Source organism: Sarcophilus harrisii, chromosome 6 (genome assembly GCF_902635505.1).
Source record: "Sarcophilus harrisii chromosome 6, mSarHar1.11, whole genome shotgun sequence".
Classification (NCBI taxonomy): domain Eukaryota; kingdom Metazoa; phylum Chordata; class Mammalia; order Dasyuromorphia; family Dasyuridae; genus Sarcophilus; species Sarcophilus harrisii.
The window spans coordinates 192,315,443-192,338,257 of record NC_045431.1 but is presented as its reverse complement, the minus strand read 5'-3'; the positions used below and the strand labels follow the sequence as shown (position 1 = coordinate 192,338,257).

The following is a 22,815-nucleotide window of genomic DNA, read 5'->3' as shown; positions in this document are numbered from 1 at the left end:
GATGTGGTGTGGACTTCAGTGATTCTTTAATGAGGCAAAAAAATGTTTCATCAGTTTAGTAAGCCAATTCCAGAGGTCAGAGAGAGATGTTGAGACATAGGGCAGGGAGTTATTGCAGAGTGCACGGTGAAGACAGCAGTGGGGTTAGAGAGAAAACAGCTCCCACATCCCAGAATAGACTGGATTAGAGGGAGGGAGAGGGGTACAGGTCCCTCCCACTTCTCTAGAAGGAATATCTCAGTAACCAGCTTGCCAGACTTCCAGCCCAACTTTGTCAGAGGGAGGGAAGGAGGCTGAGATAAAGGGAATCACTAGTTTAGCCTACATGAAGAGAATAAATGTTTTTAGCATTTTGCCCCCCTGAGAAAGGGAGAGAATTTGGAGGGGATGGGACTCTCTGAAGCAGTGAGACTGGGAACACAGGGACTAGAAAGGAAAGAAATAAATGAAAGGGCCAATTCTGGAGAACCAAGTCTCCCAGCCTCCCCTTCCCCGACTCCCTCATAGCTAGGATCTGAGACAGTCAGGTGGCACAGTAAACTGCCTCAGATATTTCCTAACTGTGATCCTGAGTACTTCTCCCTTTCTCAGCCTCAGTTTCCCCATCTGTAAAATGAGGATAATAATAGCACCTTCTTCACAAAGTTAGCAGATAAAATGAGAACTTATATTAAATACTTTGCAAATGTTAAAACATTACATAAACATGTATATGCATATATAAAATATTATATAAATCATGAGGAATCCTCACCCCAATCTTAGATATAAAAGTGTTCCCCCAATCAGGACCTTCACCACTTCCCCCAGATTCCCATGGCTCCTGGAAGAAAGAGGAACTCAGTGTAGACAGTGCTCCATGAGGTGGGAGGAAGCAATTTTTAAGGCTCTTGAAGTAGAGAGCTAGGGAGGAGGCCCACTCCTGAGCTAAGGGGAATATCCCAGTTCTGGCAAAGACGCCCTGAGGTTTCCTTCTGTTCTCATTAAAAACAGTCCCTGAATAGTGGGGAAAACCAGACAGCAGCCAGAAGCCCCACCTCTGTATGTCTGGTGGGAAGCATTAACAGGGAAGGAAAGAGTGCTAAGTGAAAACTCAGACCCATCCCTGCTTGTTCTTTAGGGCTTTCTGGCTCTATCCAAGTGCTTCTGCTATTCTTGTGGAAAAGATAAAGAAATGGGATTCAGAAGTGACTGAATGACCCAGCCAAAGAGTAGCCAAGAAAGAGTGGATGTCAACTGGGAAGCCCATCTCTAGTGAGATTTCTCCTTGGCCTTAAGCTGTTAAATTGTTTTGAATTAATAACTCAGAAGACCTTGATAGCATCAGTTGAGATAAACATGAAGTCTTACACTATGGGTAAATAGCAAAAGTGAAACTCAAACCAAGGTCTCCTCTTCCTTTCTAAGTCCCAAGTTCTTTCCACAAGATCTAGGGTATAGTACGCTCCTGAGTTCTGCAATCCTAAATCTTCAGTTCTTTCCACTGCACCTGACTCTTTAAGAAGCCTGGGTCCAGAATTGGAGCTGGGATGGATAAGCCAGAGTTCATTATTGGACAGTAACCAAAACTGACCAGACTCTTGTTGGGGGGCAGGAGTGGAGGGTGCAGTGAGGGTGGAAATAGGTCTCCAGCTCCCTGGTGTTGTACCCAGCTGAAGGATCTTTAGCCTAGAAATGAGAAGACTTAATAGGCACATGATAGCTGTGTGCAAGCACATGGCGGTGGGATTAAATGTATTGTGCCTGGTCCCAGAAGGCAGAACTAGGAATAATGGATAAGAGTGGGGGAGGCAGTTTGGGGAAGGGGCTTGGTAAAAAGAAAAGCTTCCTAAGCAAATAGAACTATCCTGGCCTTAGAAGGTGGTGACCTCCATCTCGTTTAAGATCTTCAGGTAAAAGGTAGATGTTTGGCTGAGATGGCCCCTGAACTTGTCCTTCTTTCCTGCTCTCTCTAGTCATTGCCCTAGGCTTAATACTCCACCCCTTCCTATAGACTTTATGCTGGCTCCATTTTTTCCCTTTTCTTTCTTCCCTTCCATTTCTCTGCCCCCAAAAGCCTGGGTTTATCTGTCTCTTGTCTTCCCTGATACCTTCCACCTTTTTCCTGCCTCCCTCTATAGCTGAGCCAGCCCCATTCTTGGGACCTGAAATAAAGAAGGGTAGGTGAGGGAGATGTTGATTAAAGTCATATTTTTTTCTTTATTAATTCTGGTTATTATTTATGAATATGCTAAGAAGGTCTAGGCTAAAAGCTTCCAACTCCACACCCCATGTATTGTGTGTGTGTGTGTGTGTGTGTGTGTGTGTGTATACATACACCTTTTACTCCTGCCTCTGAAGCTCAGTACCAGGAAGATTCCCAAAGAAATCCTAAAGCTAGGAAACTCTTAGAAGGGGCAAATGGAGAGCAGACAGATCACCTCCCCCCAGTTTAGTTTTCACCTCACAACCACCCAGGAAGAGTTTCTATTATCATTAATATTATATATTATTAGTAATATCAAAAACAATAGTAGCAGGCACGTAGCACTTAAACCATATTTATCTCATTTGATACATTATCAAATGGGATACACATATACTATCTCATTTGATCTTCAAGATAAGACTACGTGGTAGGTGCTATTATTATCCCCATTTAACAGATGAGGAAACTGAGGCTGGGAGAGTTAAGGAACTTGCCTAAGGTTATCATACATTAAGTATCTGAGGCAAAATACAAATTCAGGTTTCCCTGATTCTAACCCCAATACGCTATTCTACACCTTCACTTTTCTCTCAAAGCTCTTTCAACTTCTCTACTCCCTTGTCTCAGATGGTATTTATGGGGATAGTCAAGGTAATGGGGATAAGGGCAGGGCGGAAGAGAAAGTCCTGATTCCCCCCCACACACACACACACACATTTTGCCTCTCAAGAACATAAAGAAGGAAGGAGTTTCCATAAGAGAGTCAGGGGAATCAGGAAAGGCACCAAAGTAGTGTCTATTTGTATACATCAGGAAAGATCTTAAGATGGGTCTTTTCCTTTTTTGGGTCAGCTTAGTTCTCTCCTAGGTGCTTGTAAGCCTCCCTCCTTCCCCCCAGCGGCAGCTCATCCAGCAGTCTCTCTTTCTGTGACTTCTGTCCCTATGCTCCTATACATCCTCCCCAGAGGATTCCCCTAATGCACTGGGGGCCTTCCTCAGCTTTCCAGGGGGATAACAAAAGAACCTCTCATCAGTACTCCTGCCTTCTCAAAACATAACTTGCTTAGACCTTCAAAACTTTCATCTGAGTGTTCTTTACGTAAAGTAAACTCTTGCCTCCCAGACATCCCAGCTCAGCATAGGGCCAGCTTTATCTAATGCTGAATTAGTGGAGGACAAATTAATGAGGTTTGACTAACCTATCGTATGCTCTGCTACCATCCCCTGAGGCCAGCCCTGCCCAGCTTCTGTTCGTCTTGGAGAACAACATTCAATCCCTCTGCTAGCTATAATTCCCCAGCCTCGGTCTCTGGGGAGACCTCTACCTCCCCTGAAACTATGAGATCACTCTTTTACCCGATACCACCACCTTCCAGCAAGCAAGAGATAAACCTCAGAATGCTGGAGTAAGAAAAAGAACCCATTAGAAGAATATAGGGAAATTGAGGCACAAAAAGGAGCGTGCCTTCTCCAAGAGTTCCAAAGCTATTTTAGAGTCTGGAGTCCACTCCCAGGGAGTGGGGAGGGCACTGGAGTTTTGAGAGTTTCATCCTGTCCCTTCTCTAGGGACCAGAGACGAGACATGACCCCCAAAGCAAAATCCTGCCCCTACTTTACCTTAGAGAGCTTCCCTTTCACCACAGACCAGGAAGGGAGAGGGAGTTGGGACAATAGGGAAAGCTTCCACAGGTATGAAAACAATCAAGTGTTAAGGAAAAGAGGTACGAGGTATATTCTTTCCTCTGCCTGTTCTCAAAGAATTCAGAGATCTGTGCGCACAGGAAAGGAGAGTAGAGGTGGGGAAATTCAGCAGAAATATAAAAGGATTTATTGATCCAATTCCCCCCCCTCCCCAAGCATCCAGCCAGGAATGAAGCAAAGAGAATGATGGACAAGAAGAATCTGAAGGCAGGTTAAGCAGTCTGGCTTCCCTCCCCTTTGCACCAGGAGGCACCCTGGGCATCTTTGCTCTCCTCCCAATTCCCCAAGATTCCCAACTCTGATTTCATTTTCATTATCCTGGTCAAACTGGCTTTGGCCCCAATCCACACATACCACCCCCTCCTGCTTTAACCCAGTCCAAGAGAACTCAGCAGCATCTCCCAGGCAGACCACACAACTTGCTAAGACCCCCTAGAGAGCCAGCTCTGGCTCCCGGGAAAGAGGGAAGTTGGAGAAGGAGGAAGAAGACAGAAGAGGAAAAAGAATGAGGGACTCAAGTCAGAGGAAGACAATTTACTGGAGAAGGAAAGAAAGGAGAAGGGATTCCATATGCCCATATGTGTCTGAACACAAAATGCAGGAAGGGCAGAGGAGGAGAGCTGCAGAATCAATGGGATGATAAAACTGCCCCCCTCCCCCCCATCCTCAGAGCAGCCCAGCTTAGCTTGCTCTCTCTGGTCTGATGGGTAGAACGTTATGAGCTGGAGTGGGAAAGGGATGTCTAAGTGAGCCCAGACTGGGTACACGAGGCAGAAATGGGTCTCTAGCACTCCAGCTATTGTACCCAGCATCTTCAGCCACAAAGTAGAATAAAAGGGCAAAGATGTGACCGAGGAAGCTGCTGTAAACAGAAGGACAGTTTTTCTTTCAAGATTATCTTGCCATTTATGTGAAAGAGATGGAAAGAGACATAGAAAAATGATGAGAGAGAAATAAAAGGATGCAGAGTGGAAGGCAGGGAGACAAGGAAACATCACAGATATGTACATATAGCTCTTTGAAATTTGTGTAGGTGTTAGTGTATATGATGTATGCGTGTGTGTGTGTGTGTGTGTGTGTGTGTGTGTGTGTGTGTGTTTGAGAAGTGGGTGAATATTTTGTCATAGAAAGCCTGGTGCTTCTCCGGTTAAAAAAAATCTAAAAAGAGGAATGTTGTTATTATTGTTGTTATTCCCCAGAGACCAGAATGTGGACTGTGTTAGCACCTTTATAATGGTCAAGAGGATAAAGGGACCAAGCATTCTCCCAATTTTCTGAGGACTCCATACTTTTCTGTGGGAGGGGGGGCAGTAAGTTGGCAAAAAGGGAAAGATGAGCTGGAGCATGAAGAGGTGAAAGTGGGGAAAGAACACAACTGGAGGAGGAATTTCACTGGGTTAGAAAATTCCTACATTAGTCTTGCTCTGCAAATGTAGGTTCTTAAAGAGTTTCCTGAAGAGTGAAAAAATTAAGTGATTTATTCAGGGTCACTGTGATTGTGGCTGAGGTCTTCCTGACCTCATGTTCAATGCTCGCTCTCTGTATCTGTGTGTCTCTTTCCTCATCTCCTTCTTTCTCTGTGTTCCTAGTGCTAGAAAATATGATAGGATAATAAAGGAAATGGAAATGGAAAAACAAATGAAATGAAAATAGAAAAAAAAATGAAACTGAACACTGGATCATAACAATGATCAACTTTGCCCCTAGAGAAAAGTTAAGGAAATTCATTTTTCTCCTTTATAAAAGTGAGGTATTATGAGTATGGAATATAGCATGTGCTGATGTATAGTTTAATTTTTGCTGAACTCTTTTTTTATTTTTGTTGCAAGGGATGACTCTTTTGAGTAGGCATGATGGGTAAAGATATACTCAGAAAAGAAGTTGATATAAAAACAAAAAATATCATTTATATAGTTTTTAAAGTTTATTTCCTTTGAGTTTCATATCATTTCTGTATGAAAGGTGCTAATTTTATTTTACAGATTTTGCACAAAAAGTAAAACAATAACTGATATGTATATAGCTAAGTTTTGCAAAACAGTTTGCATTCATTACCTCATTTGATACAACTCTGAGAGGTTTCATTATCATTCCCATTAAATTGATGAAAGAAATGAGGCTGCAAGATTAATTAACTTGTCCAGTTTCACACAGTTAATAAATGTCTGAGGTGAAATTTGAATAAAGATCTTCCTAATTCCAGATCCAGCACTCTCTCCATTACACTAAATTTCCTCTTTTGGAGTTTTCAGTGTAGCTTTCATGCCCTACTAACTACTGAACCTGCTCTCTTAAGGATTCCTAAAGACCTCCCTCTCACTAAATCTAATGGCCCTTTCCCAGTTCTCATCCCCATAACCTTTTCTGTGACACTCCCTCATATGATTTATTCTCTTTGGGGGACTCTTTGTTTCTTGCAATGCTTCCTTTTCAGAGTACCCCAAAGTTGGTATGTTTTCCATGGTTCTCTCCTCAACTCTTCCTTCTCTCCATATTCCCTCTTGACATTTTCATTCATCCCCACAGCATCAAGTGCCATTGCTACACAGATGACTCCCAAATAGTTATGTCCCAAGCTCCAGACCTTGGAGAGAGGGTTCATGTCCAGCTACCCACCAAAGTTCTCTGCAAGGATGTCCCAGCCATAGATTAAACAATTCCAAAACAAAATTCATCTTTTTTCTACCTCTAACTTCCAGTCTCTTCTTTTTTTTTTTTTACTATAGCTTTTTATTTACAAGATATATGCATAGGTAATTTTTCAGCATTGACAATTGCAAAACCTTCTGTTCCAACTTTTCCCCTCCTTCCCCTACCCCTTCCCCCAGATGGCAGGTTGACCAATACATGTTAAATATATTAAAGTATAAGCTAAATACAATATATGTATACATATCCAAACAGTTAATTTGCTGTAAAAAAAAAAAAAGTCGGACTTTGAAATAGTGTACAATTAGCCTGTGATCTCTTCTCTATTCTATTGACATTATCACTATCTCAAACACATCCCTTTGACTCCTGACTCTCTTACTCCCTCAATCACCAAGTTCTTTCATCTCTACAATATTTCTTAAATCCATCCCCCCTACCAATCCTCCTGTCCTCATCTGGCTTAGGCCCTCGTCTGTTCTCATGTAGACTTTAGTCTTTCTTCCCTCATTCTGCAATTTGTCAATCCATTCTTTCAAGAATTTTTATTGAAAGCTTTTGCTTCTAAATCACTTTCATTTCAATCCTTTACCTCTGAAATGAAAGGAAAGAGGTGCATTCTCAGATCTTAGGAGGGGGAGGCACACACACACACACACACACACACACACACACACCAATCCATTGTTAACCTACCATCTCATAGTCTTTCTCTTCATGCTCTTCTCAGACAATATGAGCTTTCTATTTTAAAAAACTCTGAAGAGCTCCCCATTGCTTAAGTAAGAATGCTAGATCATCCTGGCATTCAAGATCCCATACCACATACAAGAGACATTGCAGTAGATTTTTAAGAACACTGGTCTTAAGACTGGAAGACCTGGGCTACAAATCCTACCTCTGCTACTGACTATCCTTAAACAAGCCAAGTAACCTTCCTGAGCCAGTCCCGATCAATCAGCAAGCATTTACAAGCTAGATACCATGTTGCCAAGTACTATGCTAGAAGTACAAAGAAAGGAAAATCATGGTTCCTACCCTCAGGGAGATGGTATTCTAATGGGGGAGACAAAGATGCTAAGAATTATGCATATACAAGATAGAAACATATATAAATGCAGAGGTAGAGATACAGATAGATAGAAATATATGGTATACATGGGAGGTAATTTAAGAGGGAAGTCACCATCTGAGAATAAGGGGAAAGCCTTCTGTAGAAAGTGAGAGTTAATTTCTAGTCATATGAAAAGATGCTCCAAGTCATTATTAATCAGAGAAATGCAAATTAAGACAACTCTAAGATACCACTACACACCTGTCAGATTGGCTAAGATGACAGGAAAAAATAATGATGATTGTTGGAGGGATGCGGAAAACTGGGACATTGATGCATTGTTGGTGGAGTTGTGAACGGGTCCAACCATTTTGGAGAGTAGTTTGGAACTATGCTCAAAAAGTTATCAAACTGTGCATACCCTTTGATCCAGCAGTGTTACTACTGGGATTATATCCCAAAGAGATTATAAAGAAGGGAAAGGGACCTGTATGTGCACGAATGTTTGTGGCAGCCCTTTTTGTAGTGGCTAGAAACTGGAAACTGAATGGATGTCCATCAGTTGGAGAATGGCTGAATAAATTGTGGTATATGAAAATTATGGAATATTACTGTTCTGTAAGAAATGACCAACAGGATGATTTCAGAAAGGCCTGGAGAGACTTACATGAACTGATGCTGAGTGAAATGAGCAGGACCAGGAGATCATTATATACTTCAACAACAATACTAGATGATGACCAGTTCTGATGGATCAGGCCATCCTCAGCAACGAGATCAACCAAATCATTTCTAATGGAGCAGTAATGAACTGAGCTAGCTACCAGAAAAATAACTCTGGGAGATGACTAAAACCATTACATTAAATTCCCAATCCCTATATTTATGCACACATGCATTTTTGATTTCCTTCACAAGCTAATTGTACAATAATTCAGAGTCTGATTCTTTTTGTACAGCAAAATAATGTTTTGGTCATGTATACTTATTGTGTATCTAAGTTATATTTTAATATATTTAACATCTACTGGTCATCCTGCCATCTAGGGGAGGGGGGGGGTAAGAGGTGAAAAATTGGAACAAGAGGTTTGGCAATTGTTAATGCTGTAAAGTTACCCATGTATAAATCCTGTAAATAAAAGGCTATTAAATTAAAAAAAAAAAGTGAGAGTTAAGCTGAGTTTTGGAGTCAGGAAAACTGAGATATGGAGATAAGAAGTGAGAGCACAGGCAAAGAGGATAACAGGTAGTGAAAAGACATAGAACACAGAGATATAAGAGCCTGTTTATAACTGGTATCTCAGAGCAAGTGGATGGGAGTAAACTATGAGAAGATGGAAGAAATAGGGAGAGACTGGCTATGAAGTTAAATACCAAACAGAGGATTTTATATTTGATCGTAGAGGTAATAGGGAGTCATTGAAGATTATTAAATAAGAAGAGTGACATAGATTTTTTTAATCTTTTAAATTATTTTTATTATAGCTTTTTATTGACAAAACATATGCATGGGTAATTTTTCAACACTGAGCCTTGCAAACAGCTCTGTTCCAATTTTTCCCCTCCTATCCTCCACCCCCTCCCCTAGATGGCAGGCAAAGTGACATAGATCTTTTATGTTTTAGGAAAATCACTTTGGCAGTTGAGTGGCAGATGGATTGGAATGGAAAGAGACAAATTAAGAGAGACTCGCCAGTGAGCTATTTCAATAGTCTAGACATGAGATGATAAGAATTTGCACCAAGATGGTGACTGTGAGAGTGGAGGGAAGGAAAGAGTAACTATACAAGAGATATTGTGAAGTAGAAACAAAACAAGATTGGCTTTGAGAGTAAGAAACTGAGGATTTTCAGATTGGGAGCCTGGGAGGATGGTGCTATCATGGTCAGTAACAGAGATTTGGAAGAAGGAAAGATTTGGGGGAAAAGATAAGAAGTTCTGTTTTTATCTAAGTTTCTTCATCTTCCCCCCTTATACTCTCCCATTGAAGACCTTATTTTCCTTCTAGATCCAACCCAGATATAGACTTTTCCTGAAGTAACAGGAGAAAGTAAAGCTTCCCTCCTCAAATTTCTCAGAGCATTTGCCCAGATCTTTCTTCTGTAATGATCACACCTTCCCTTGTGACCTAATCAATCTTGTTATCCTCACCACTACCCAAGCCTACGAGATAACACGTGTATGTGGAAACATTGCGCACACAAACACAGAGAGACACAAACATTCACAGATATGGACATAGACATAAATACCATCACACACACACACACACACACACACACACACACTTCATTCGACTGGAAGCTTCTTCAGAGAAGGTCATGCATCTGCCCAGTGCCAGTGTTGCTGTAAAAGAAGTGCAGTAAATTTGATTGAAAAGACTCAGAGAAGAAGTCAGGGTAGAAGGAGCCAGTGTTTGTGGGAGAACTGAAAAGATAGGTCCTTCAGTGTAGGAAGATGAATGCTGAGGAGGACCAAAGACCAGAGGATAATGAAGGGGATGTACAGAATGGATGCTCTCTCACAGTTTGGATGCTGGAATAGAGGAGATTCTCTTCATGCTGAAGAGATGGAAGCTGAGGATAGATCAAAGGAAGTCCTGCTTAATGAAGCCCCTAGGAAACTTATGCAACTGATGACCTCAAGAGAAGGAAAAGATCAAAAAAATTCTACACCACATCTCTGGCTTGAAGTCTTCCATCTATATCCATTTTCTAGATAACTGAATCTACCGCCTTTAAATAACACGACTTTTAAAATTTAACTACTTTGATTAAAATCTAAAATATAAACACCCTCCCTGGCCTCTTCTCTTAGACAACTTAGTGAGAATAACTTCAGCTTTCTTTGATAATCATAATTATAATAAAGCTAGCATTCACATAACACTTTAAGGTTTGTCAAACATTATCTCATCTGATCTTCACAACAATCCCGGAAGATAGGTACTACTGGCATCAATCCTATTTTACAAACAAGGAAACTGAGAAAGAGAATTTAAATGACTTGCCAAGGTCACCCAGCTCGTGTCTGAGGCAGGTTTTGAACTTAAATCCCCTTCCAGATCCAGTGTCCTATCCACTGTGCCACCTAGATGCTTCCTGAGATTGTTCTCTTGCTACAAATATCTCATTTGATACTTACAACAGTCTTATGAGATAGATACTGTTATATGGCTGAGGAAACAGAGTCTGGGAGAGCTCAAGTGGCTTGCTCACTGGGTCACATACTAGCAAGTATTTGAATGGGATTTGAACTCATCTTTCTGTCTCCAAATCCAGTACTTTATCCAGTTGTCTTGATGACTTAGAGTCAGAATCAAGTGTATTTCCTTCCTCCACTACATGACTTCTCCAATATATTTCTCTAATTTTTCAGTGACCCCTAAAGAAGCATCCCTACCCCATTCCCTTCTAAAATTCTAATTTGCCATTCTAGGGAGAATGATCTTGGGTGCAAATTAAATTGATTAATTTGAAAAGATAGCTCCACGTCCCTAATCTTCATTGGCCTTATATTCCAAAGGTCCAGATGTTCCTATAGATTCAAAAGAAGTTTAATTAAAATTTTGGTTGATAAACTAAGCAAGACCAGGGGGTTCAATGAATGACCCTGAGTGTCAGGGGAAAGCAGCATGGTGCTCCTTCCAGGGAAATTTGAAGCCAGAAGGACATGAGTTCAAGTCCTTGCCTGGGCAAGTGAGATCTTGAGCATATCAGCAGTCTGAGTCAGGGATGTCAAATAGAAACAGGTGGCTAAAGTGTATATAAATCTCCCTCTGGATACGTATTAACTTGGAAAATCATATATTAATGCTCTCTCTGTTTTATTGCATTTTTATTTATTTTGTATTTACTTGTTTGTTTTGTTAAATGTCCCAAAATGACATTTTAATTTGGTTCTGGTTACTTATTTGACACCTTTGCCCTAGGCAGGTCATTGAAAGTTCTGACCCGCATTGGTGATGGGAATTTGCTCATCTGGGAGTCCTCCATAACAACAAAGTCACAAGTTCAGGTCCTGTAGGTCCATTTGGAGGTACGATGGGGATAAAAGGCCCACTTTAGTCTTATCCCATTGTCTTTCCTACAAACTAGAGGCCTGATCCTAAGATTTAGCTCACTCTGGCATGCTCCATCCCATACACTCTGCCCAGAGTTCAGAGGCTGATCCTTTGTTCTGGAGGCTTCACCGCCCCTCTAGATCCTTCCCTATAGCAAGTGCATGGCTAGAGACCCTATATCATCTCCTGCTAGACCTGGGAGAGGTGGGGAGGAGAAAGGGAAAAGGCTAAAGCTTTGTGTATGTCTGTGCCCTCTGCCCTCAATACCCCACTTCTCCAGGGTAATTATGAAAAACCAAGAAAAGCAGGAGACCATCATACCCATCACCAGTAAGAATGCCCTGAGCTGAGTCCACAAATAACTAACTCCTAGCATCTTTGGGGAATGGGGCAGTAGGGGGATGGGGGTGGCGAACAGTAGGAGACAGGGAAAAGCACCTCTCTTCTTGTCTCCAAGACACCTCAATGTGTTCAAGTGTTGCACAAGCACGGGCAGGGACAAAAAGACCATGCAATCAATCCATGTCTCCTACCCCCTCCAGCTGTGGACTAGTGGTCCCCCCCCCCCACTTGAGGCCCAGGAGGTGGGCAGAAAGGGAGGGGAGGAGGAAAGCTGCACAGCATCCGCCTGCTACAATTGTCTCGAAATAGAGCCAGTATTTCTCTTCGAGCGTTCCCTGGGAGGAGGCTCCACGGCTCTTTACATTCTTGACTAAACGGTTATTATAAATAACAGCAATTTAACAAAAAAAAAAATAAGCCCGCTTCTAACAGCCTCTCTAGAGCAATCACACCGGAGAGCACCTCTCCCAACAGGCGAGACTCTGGCTCCCTACTCCTAGTCCCACTCCCCACCCCCCCTTCCCCAGAGAGACGCACCAAGACACTTGGCTTCAGGCTGCTGTTCCCTGCTTTCTTGTTTCTCTCTGTATCTCTCTCTTTTTTCTCTGTTTCTCTCTCTATCTCTGTATCTTTTTCTCTGTCTCTCTCTCTCCTTCCCTCCCTTCCTTCCTCTCTCTCTCTTACTCTGTCTTTGTCTCTCTCTCCTTCCCTTCCTCCCTCCCTCTCTCTATATGTCTCTCTTTCTCTCTGTCTGTCTCCTTCTATCTCTCTGTCTCCCTCTATCTCTCTGTCTGTCTCTGTCTTTGTCTGTCTCTGTCTTTCTCTCTGTCTCTCTCTCTCTCTCTCTCCCCCTTCTTCCCTCTTTCCCTCCCTCCCCTTGACATTTCTACCTCCTCTATCTAACTCCCTCATTGGTTCTTACTTTGTTATTCTCCTTTCTCACCTATTTCCCTCCTTAGCCAGAGCCTCGGGCTTCTCAGTGTCCACAGTGGGAAACATGAGGCATTAGTTCTGCCTTAAAGTAATTCCCCTGCCTCCATATTATCTATGGAGCAACTAAGGCACAGTCATTGATGTGGAGGAACCTGGGTATGAACTGGGAGAGGAATGAAGATCTCCTGTAACTAGCCCCAGGCTTGGGGATTATCAGAGTTGATTAAAAAGCCACAAAATAAATTCTCTTCAATCCCTTTCATGTCTCCACCTCAACCTCTCCTGTTTCTTTTTGAGTTTCCTCCTAAAATCTTCCTATTCATTTCCTCCTCCACATCTTCTATCCTAAAATCTTCTTCCCAAATTCTTCTCTATTTCCCCCTCCTTTCTTCCAAATAGCTCCCCCACTCTCTTCCCTGCATCCCCATCATGAGACCACTCCCCATTCCTTCCTCCTTCACACTCCCATATCCTCCTTCCTCATCCCATGCCTTCCCGTTCAACAAGTATTCATCTCTCTCCTCTACCTCTATCCAAAACTCCTTCCTGAACTGAGAGCCAGGCTCCTTCAGGCCAAACTCTAGCTTTGCTCCTAATTCACTTCTAACGACCTCCAGGTTTGGTCCAGCAAGTCCCAGTGCAACAGCTCTGCCCCCATCCCCAACATAAGAAAAAATGATTATGCTCCCCACCCCCCACTCCCGACATATTCCCTGAACCAAAGCCAATGATAGGAAGTCAGGAGGCTGAGGTGTTTCACTATGGAAATCCATAGTTCATTAGAATAAGGGGCCATTAACACTCAGAGGGAAAGATGAGAGATGTAGGGAAGAACAAGACTCAGGGGAAAGATATTACAGAGAAGGATGGGGGAGGGCAAGACAAGGAGGCAGAGAGTGAGACCTGAAGAAAATAAAACCAGGAGGTGTTGGGGGAGGGCAGGAACAGGAAAAGTTGGGAGCCCCCATTCCTCATTAGGAAGCAATGTTAATTACTAGGATTGGGGTGTGAGCTTCCCCTAAACAGGATTCCTGGATTCTCTGGTATTTAGGATCAGGGCCAGTAATTCCGAGGAAATCCTGAGTCGTGGTTTGATGGGAAGGGGCTGGGAGAAGAAAAGAGAGGATGGATGAGGGAGATGGGGAAAGGTAGGTTGCCTCTGGGAGGGAGGGAAAGCCAGTGGAAACACCCATTTGGCTGGGGAGGGGGTAGGGAAGGGAAGGGAGATTCACTGAGGCACTGTAATTAATTATTAAAGTAAATGGGAGCGTTTCCTAGCAGAGGGGCTGGACCAAAGCTGCTTACAGGAAAGTCAGCTCCCTGAGCTACTTTCAGCTCTAAGTAGCCTCTCTCTGCCCCTCCCAGCCCCTATTATACGCAACCGTGCCCCGAACATGATTTTGGAAGTCCACGAGAGGCAACTATTCTCTAACCAAAGAGGAAAGAGACCCAGGATTTTGCAAAGGAGAGGGTTCTACACTTAGGAGTCCAAAATGGTCTTACAAACTCTTTCCGAGGATCTCGGGTCTTCCAGTAGCCAGGCTGTGTTTGTGCTTTGGAAGTTGAGGCGGGTAAAAGGCAGATTACAAGATTACAAGGGGAGTCAAGGGGGTTCCAGTCACAGTCACCAAAGGTGCAAAGACCCTACTGAGGGAGAGATCCTCCCTGAGTTAGGGAGAGGGCTGACTCTTGCAGGCAGGATAGGGAAAGTGAAGAGGAGGAAGAAGAAAAAGGGAAAGGAACTTGCCCCCAAATAAGGGTCCCTAGCTTCCAAAGCAGAGTCACCAGTTAGGGACTTAGAATCACACTTCACGCTTAATGCACATCAAGTCTGAGAACCCGATTCTAGCCTCATATCCAGCTGAGGCACACACTCTCTGGGGCTCCCACAGTTCCATTGTTATCCCCAGACTTACAAAGAGACTCCCTCACACTCCTCCTCCCCTGCCAACCACCTCGTCTCTTCTCCTTTGAGAATCTTCACTGTGGCTCAAATATGTGCCTTTTCTACACCCAAACAATTGGGCTGTGCTGGGCTGGAGAGCAACCCTATTGTTTAACCAGCATCCAGGGATAGTGAACTGCCTGGTAGGGGGATAGGGCACCACACCCTGCCCCACATAAAATGATAGAAGTCCAGAATGGCTCTCTTTTCTCTGACCAAGTTGAAGAAAGGCTGTAGGAGAGTGTTCCAGACTCAGGACAGCAAGATTACCATATCCCTGCCCCTCACAAGATCACAACCAAGATAGGAAGGAAACCTTCAAATTGAGAGTGTTCCTCTGGCAGGAATTTTCTTTCCTTTTTGAATTCTCCAGTAAAATCCATCAGGTACTCCCTTCAATGCTTTGATCTCAAAGTCTTATGGTCCCGACTTATAAGGAAAACAAAGGTAGAGATTTGAAATCCCATGATAAGGAGATCCTTTGAAGGAAATGGGAAAGTTTAGCCTGAAGAAGAGGCACTTGGGAATTGTCTTTAATGTTGCGTTTTGTGCTCCTCAACCCCAGAGACAGAACAATCACCAATAGGTAGAAGTTCCAGATAGGTAAATTTGGCTCTTCACAAGGAAGAATGTCTAACAAAAGGAGGTATTTGAGAATAGAAGGGGCTGTTTGGGGCAGGTAGTGAGGTCCCATTGACTAGCAGTTGTCAGTTGGGCATATGACATGGAGACGAGCTTTAAGTAAGGGTTGAACTCCTAAAGTCACTTCCAGCTCAAAGTTAATGATTTCCTGACAGGAACAACAACAACAAAAAGCAACTAGATTTCAAGTAGAACGTGGGTGGTACCTGAAGACAGGAGCATAAAGTATTACAAAAGTTCTCAGAGGAAGAAGAGATCACTTCCAACAGGAGTAGTGAATCCAGGAAAACTTCCTGGAAAAGATCTGAGTTGGTCTTGAAAAAAAGAAAGGAATTTTGAGTACGGGAGCAATATTTTAGGCAGAGGGGAGAGACAGGGGCACAGTTGATTTGGGAAATGGCAAGTAGTTCACTTTGGTTGGAATGTAGGATAAGAACACAAAATCTTAACATCTGGATTTACATAGATTAGGCTGGAAGGGACTACAGAAGTCATCTAGTTCAGGACGTCTTGTTTTACAGACAAGGGACCCGATGTCTATCAACGTTACATAAGTCATAGATAACAAAGATGGAATTTGAACTCAGATCCTCTGACTTCAGAACCAGCATCTTTTCTGCTGTACCCCCAAGCAGCAAAACATGGAGCTAGAAAGACAGGCTGGGGCTACATCATGAAGATTTTTAGATGTCAGGCTTTTGGACCTTGTTTTTTAAGCAGTGAGGAGCTACTGAAGGTTATAAGTGATTAGATCTCAAGTCTCAAGAAATATTCCTCTAGCTCCATGTGTCATATGATTTGGGGTAGGGAGAAACTGAAGCAATAAGAACATCTAGGAGATGCTCAAATCATCTCCAGGAAAGATCATGAAGGCCTGTTTGAGGCAGGGAGCAGGGGGTATAGATAGAAAGGCCAGATAAGAGAATTATTACAGAAGAAGAGTCCACAGGACCTACTAAGTGATTGGTAAGTAAATAAGAAAGAACCAGTGGAAAGGGTAAGATAATTGAGGGAGAAAAAGATACTTGAAGGAGGCAAGCACCTGGAGAAGATGGCATTCTGATGTCCTTAGAGAAGGAGGATAGATACTTTTGGGGCATCCCAGGGGCAATGAGAACATAGGGGAAGGGGAAGACTTGAACCTGTTCCATCTGTGATTGGGTGGGGAGTCAGAGATCATGTCAACGTTTTTTATCCTGGGTGATGAGCTGGACATTGGTGCCACAGCCAGAAATGGGTCAGAGGAAAAGCAGATTCGGGACCTAAGGGAGTGATATTTGAAGAGCCAAAGGACCATTCTGGTAGAAATTTACAGGAGGCAGTCAGAAAGATGAGCCTATAGTTTAATGGATGGGGAACGTAGATTTAGGAGCATGAGAAGTATTTATTTCTACCTGCCACTCCCCCACCCTCTCCTGTTAATGAGGCAGCTCAGTGGCACAGTCCAAGTAATGGACTTGGAATAAGGCAGACTGAGTTTGAAAAGTTCCTTTCTCAGCCTCAGTTTCCTGACTAGAAAAACAAAGTAGCACCTACTTCCCAGGGTTGTTGTAAGGATCAAATGAGATAACATATATCACCTCTTTGTATATCTTAAAGCAGTACATAAACATTAGTACATAAATATTAGCTATCTACCTGGGTAGGACTGCTACCAAGCCTATTTCTGGGTCCTTCTGAACTCCTCAGCTGTTGGCCAAGATTTAGAGACAGCTTTTTAAAAAGCTGCAACAAAGCTGAAATACTGTCAAAAGAATGATGGGAGGAGGGTAAATCAGAACCAAAAACTTTACAAAATTTTCTATGAGTTGACAAGACCTTTTTCCTCAAGTAAGGATGGCCTCTCTTCCCAAATGAGGGCTGTGGTGATCAGCGCATATAGGGAGTTTAGCCCGAATTTCTATTTTTCCCTTCAATTGTCCCTTGAGTGATGGGAAAGAAAATCAGATTACCAATGGCCAAGAAGTTAAAGTCGATTATTGAGTGGCAAAGACATGGAGGCAGGAAGAAGAGACTGCTCTCTCTAAAAATGCTATAAGATGGTTGAGGAAGAACAGTCTAGCTTGAGGGAGTAGCTGGGCTGCAGGAAGGATTTCTTTTTCAATTTAGAGAGATCTGAGTAAAATTGGTAAGCAAATAAGAAAGAACCAGTGGAAAGGGTAAGATAATTGAAGGACAAGAGATACTTGAAGGAGGCAAGCACCTGGAGAAGATGGCATTCTGATGTCCTTAGGGAAGGAGGATAGATACTTTGGGGCATCCCAGGGGCAATGAGAACATAGGGGGAGGGGAAGATTTGAACCTGTTCCATCTGTACATAGGAGTCAGCCCAGAATCAGAGAGAATCCTTAAGAGGTGGTTTCTTTTAAAAAGTCTCATATTTGTATATCATGTCAGAATTTTCTAAGTACCTTCCCACAACACATTTTCTCAATTGCTCTTCACAAAAGTCAATCAGCTAGAAAAGTCACAGCCTTGGAGTTCAAATTCTGAGTTTTTTTCCTACTTTAGCACACTACCTCATTCTTCCATGATACAGTGAATTCCTCCAAGCCCAATGTACCTCCTGGAGGACAGGCCTCAGTAGACTGTAGGCAATGCCCCCAAATCAGCTCACCAACCCTTTCGAGGGTTTCTTTTACCAATAGAATGTCCCCATGAAAAGCTGGATTTCTACTCCTCCTCCTCCTCCCCACCTTTTTATTCTCTTCTGGTCTAGGTCACATTCATCCCTATAGTTCTTTCAATATGAGTGAGATACACATGAGTGGACATGATGGCAGATACCCATAACTGTGTGTACCAAAAACAGAGAGGTAAATGAACTATCCTTGAACTCTCCACAGCTAAGCTGAATTTACTACCCATCCTCTTCTCCCATCTTCAGGGATGAGCAGAAAAGTTGTATGTGGAAAGAGGGGTGGGTGGGGTGAGTATTAAAGGGAAAGAATTCTCCATAGGGGATAGTAGGTTTCTCAGGAGAAGCTAGGGGAAGCAGCTGGCTAGCTAGGATCAGAGAACTGGAGCAACTGGACTCCAAATAAATATTGAGTTTTGGGTATCTTGGAGGTGGAAGAGGGAAGTGAGCAAGAATCCCAATTTTAGGATCTTACCTCTTCTGATTCCCCACCCTACAAGTGCTCCTTTCCCCCACTTAACTCATTGTCAGCTCTGGACAACATCAAGGAAAAATAAAAAAATTTCCTTTAATCTTTTCAAGACCAGCATATTGAAGCAAGTGTTCTAAGAGAGAAACACAAACATGACCAGAGATTCATTCTCACAAAAAGAAGGGGGGGGGGGAAGGCTTCTCTTGTAATGATGAGAAGGGTCAGGTTTGTTCATACGTTATTCCCACTGCCACCTACACCATACATATAGACAGTTTTGCCCTCTTACCCATCAGCTGTCCAGATTACCTAATCCTGGGATGAATAGGAAGGTTAGCTTCAATGGGAAATCTAGTGGGTATGAACTTGTTTGTATATGTGACAGCAAGCATGTTTGTCTGAGGTAGTGATTTCTGTGGGGCAGAGTGGTCATGAACATATATGAGTGGGAATATAAATGAGTAATCATGGCAGAATGAGCAGGATAGTTTACACTGAGTTTATACTTCATGAGGGTGCACTTGTGCCTACATAGAGCCTACAGAATAGAGGTTCACATGTGGGGGACAGTTTATGCACCTGTATGCAAGCATACCCATGGGTCTGAGTGACAGTGGGCACATTCAGCCAGGCAAGCTATGAGGGAGAGGTAGGGTAGCTCCAACCAGTTTTGAAACATTGAGGATCTAGCCCCAAGTCACCGTGCTTCCCCCAGTCACCCCCAAATCCAAAGCTGCCAACAGTGCCCCTCAGCATCCCTCTGCCTTCTTTCTACCAGTCATGCTCTGTATGCACTTCACTACACATCATGGGAGTCTAGCTCCCATGCTCACTGACTGCAGGAGAGGATTTGTTTCCCTTCTCCCTCTAGCCCCAGAGTTCAAGTGAAACCCCAAACAATGAGGAGACCAGTTGACCCTACCAAGAAGCTAGGATGGGACTTGGATGGGAAGTGGTGCATCCCTGATGAGCTAAGGAGCCACAGGGCTAAGAATTATAAGGATGCAGCTCTCCTAAGCTCAGGCAGAACTGCTACAAACAAAACAGAAGAGGCCCTGAAAATCTGCACTGCTTGCTGCAAATCCCCAAACCCTTTTCCAGCTACAAAAAGCATCCATGTGAAAAAATACTATCTGTCCCATCTCATCCTTTTCCTCCTGTACTTCAGTCTCCATCTCCCCTAAGTCTGCCTTCCTTTTTCTCATTCTCTCTCTCCTTGAGTCTCCTAAGCAGGTGGTAAATGGGTGTCAAGATTCCTGGAGGGGTTTTCATTGGCTATGAGCCCAGTAGCTCCAGCTCCCTGACACCCTCCCATCCTCCCTGCCCCAGCACCACTACCTTCTCCCCCCCCCCCCAACCAACTCAGGAAACATCGGGAAGGCCAGTGGGAAGAAAAGCTCCAAAGAGAAGGAAGAACTGGGAAAGGAAGAACAGGCAGTATGTCCTAACAGGCTCCTCCAAACTCCCATCCCTGTGAAGCTGGAGGAGGGGATAGGAGTAGGAGCAGAACGGAGCTGTCAGAAGCTTAATTCCAGAATCCTCTGGGACTCTATCCATTATCACTACCCGGAACTAAGGGGTCATGGACTAGAAGGCAAGGGTTAGGGAAAACCGACTTCTTTTCTTCTCCTTCCACATCCACCCCACATGCTACTGCTTCCAGTGCCAGTGTCAGGAGGGTGGGTTAACTCAGCTTGGGGCTCGGACCCAGCCAGATTCCCGCACAACTTCAAGAACAGAAAGAATCAGGGGGAACAGAGCTGGAGGGGGGCAGGAAACAAGCTAGGGAAAAGCAGCAGAGAAGGAAAGAAGGAGAAACAGGAGTAGGAGGCGAGCTAGAGAGAACAGGGGGCCGGAGAGGAGGGGAGGGTGAAGGAAGCAAGGATCTGTGATGTTCTTGTGGATTCGGCGGTTCCTCCCCATACCAGTAACGGTCCAGCTCCAGTCCTCTGTGCTGCCCCTCCGGGATAGACTCCCGTCATTCTGTACGACTCACCTCTGCGCCGCGGTGGTGGCGTCCAAGATTCCAGTGCCCTGCATCCAGGAGCGCACCGAGCCGAGGCCGGCAGGGAGCGGCTCCTCTTTCAGGCTGAGCCCTCCTCGGGGCAAGGAGTCCTGCATGGAGAACATGGGACCGCGCTGCAGGCGCCGCTCTGCCTGGCGCCCCGACGGCCCGCACACCGAGCTCAGACGAAGTTGGGGGATACTCCCCACCCCCACCCAGTAGAGCCGAGTATAGGCTGGACCAGGCCAGGACGGGGCAGACAGGGCAGGGCAGGGCAGGGCCGAGCCGGGCAAGAGAGCAGCAGCGGGATGCGCCCGACTCGCGACGGCTTCTCTGCTGGCCCCAGCTCAGTGAGAGCTTGGCTCCCCGGGCCGCTCCCTCGGAGAAAGCCGACCCGCTAACAGCAGCGCAGCCTCCTCCCCCTGCACTGGGGGGCGGGGAGACAGAGGGATTCCCCCGCGGCCACTCGCCGCGAGGGGGGCCCGGAGCAGGGGAAGCAGTGGGGAACTGAAGGGGAGGGGAGAAGCAGCAGAGAGGACCTCACAGGACCAGGATGCGAAGGCACAGGAGTCAGGGATAGGGAAGAGACTCCGGTGAGGGGCAAAGTGGAAACCCCAGTGCCGAGCAGAGGGGACCCCCGAATGCAATACCCAGAGAGGGCTCTGGCAAAGTGGGGACACTCGAACTGACACAAAATGGGGGACCCCGAGAGCTTTACAAAGTGGGGGACCCCGAAAACTCGAAGCAAAGTGGGAAATCCGCGGGTAGCGCAAAGTGGGGCTCAGGAGTGATGCGAAGTAGGGCTGGCGGAGTTGAGGTGCAGAAAAGGGAGCCCAGCAGGGAGGTTTCCAGAGGTTTGAAAGGAGAGGGATGCGAGAGAAGAAAGCAGCGCGCTAGGAGGCAGAGAGAGGGGAGAAGGCAGAAGAGAGAGGCGGGCAGAGCAGGGTAAGGCAGGGCAGAGCTGACAGGGCAGTGCAGGGCAGGGCAGGGCAGGGGAGGACAGAGCGGCCGGCCTCGGTGGGCTGCCTGGCGCGCCGAGTGCGGAGCGCTGATTACCATCCGGAAGGCGGAGGCAGCGGGAGCGGAGCTCGGCGGCGGCGGCGGCGGCGGCGGCGGCAGGAGCAGCAGCAGCCGCGCGTCCCGGGGGAGCGAGGGGGGGGAGTCAAGCCCGCCGATGCCGCCGCCGCTGCCCGGGCCCCGCCCGCCCCGTCGTCCGGGCCCCTCAACCCCGCTCGGGAACACCTGGAGCAGCAGCAGCAGCAGTCCGGCCGGCTCGCCCCGGGCCCCGGCCCCGGCCCCCGGCCCCGGCCCCGGCGCCTCCCGCGGGCCCCGGGCCGACCCCCCTCCGCGGCCGCCGCCCGCCGCTCCCGGGGGCCTGGCCGCGGGCCGGGCCATCCCGCCGCCGCCGCCGCCGCCGCCGCCGCCGCCGCCGCTCCCTGGGGAGCAGGGAGGGAGGAGGGAGGAGGGAGGGAGAGGGAGCGCCGGGCCCAGGGGACTGGGGGGTGGGAGGGGGGCGGGGGCGGGGCGGCTGGGCAGAGGGGCGGCCGGGGACGTGACATCACTGGGGGAGGAGCGGGAGGGCCAGGGGCGGGAGATGGAGCTTGGGGCCTGGGGCTTGGGCCAGAGCCCGGGCCAGGCCGGGGGGGTGGGGTGGGGGGGAGCCCTGGGGAAGGAGCCAGTCCGCCCTCTGCCTTTGGCCAGGGTCTAGGAGACCAGGCCCTTGGGGAACAGTCTGGGAGGTGGGAGAATGAGCCAGTAATGGAAAGGGTAGAGGGGATAGAGGGATGGGGAAGGCGAATAGAGGGACTGTGCAGGATGGGGAAGAGGGTAGAAAGGAATCAGTTTTACAGCAGGAAAAAAAGCTAAGGGATTGGAGAGTGGGAGAGAGGTAAAGGAGGCACATAGCTGGTAGCAAAGCAAAAAAAAAAAAAAAAAAAGGACTGGAATCAGACGCAAAACACTAGACTAGAGGATGAATGGGGGAAGGGGGTTAAGAACAAAGGACAAGTATCAGATAAGGGTCCCACTGAAAACAGAAGAAAACAGTTAGTTGGGGACCACCATAAAGTCAAGATTGAAAGAGATGAGTGATCTGCAGATAAACTCATTGTGGCCTAAAGGAGAAATTAGCTTGGGAATAGATTCATCCTGAACCCATGGTTTGGGGAATGGGAGAAACTTAG

The 22,815-nt window shown here is 45.7% G+C and overlaps 1 protein-coding gene across 7 annotated transcripts in view; it reads right to left on the bottom strand.

Annotated features, from left to right (window-relative positions):
* Positions 1-21,925, bottom strand: part of EBF4 (EBF family member 4) — a 98,756-nt gene extending 76,831 nt beyond the window's left edge. For 4 of the 7 annotated variants that reach the window (XM_031943047.1, XM_023506185.2, XM_031943049.1 and 1 more), the window contains exon 1: positions 20,624-20,757. In XM_031943047.1, coding sequence (XP_031798907.1) covers positions 20,624-20,757 — 134 coding nt within the window. Of the gene's footprint in view, positions 1-20,623; positions 21,668-21,688 lie in introns of those variants that run through there. The other 3 variants (XM_031943048.1, XM_023506184.2, XM_023506183.2) reach the window with 3 other exon arrangements.
* Positions 21,926-22,815: the final 890 nt, after the last annotated feature.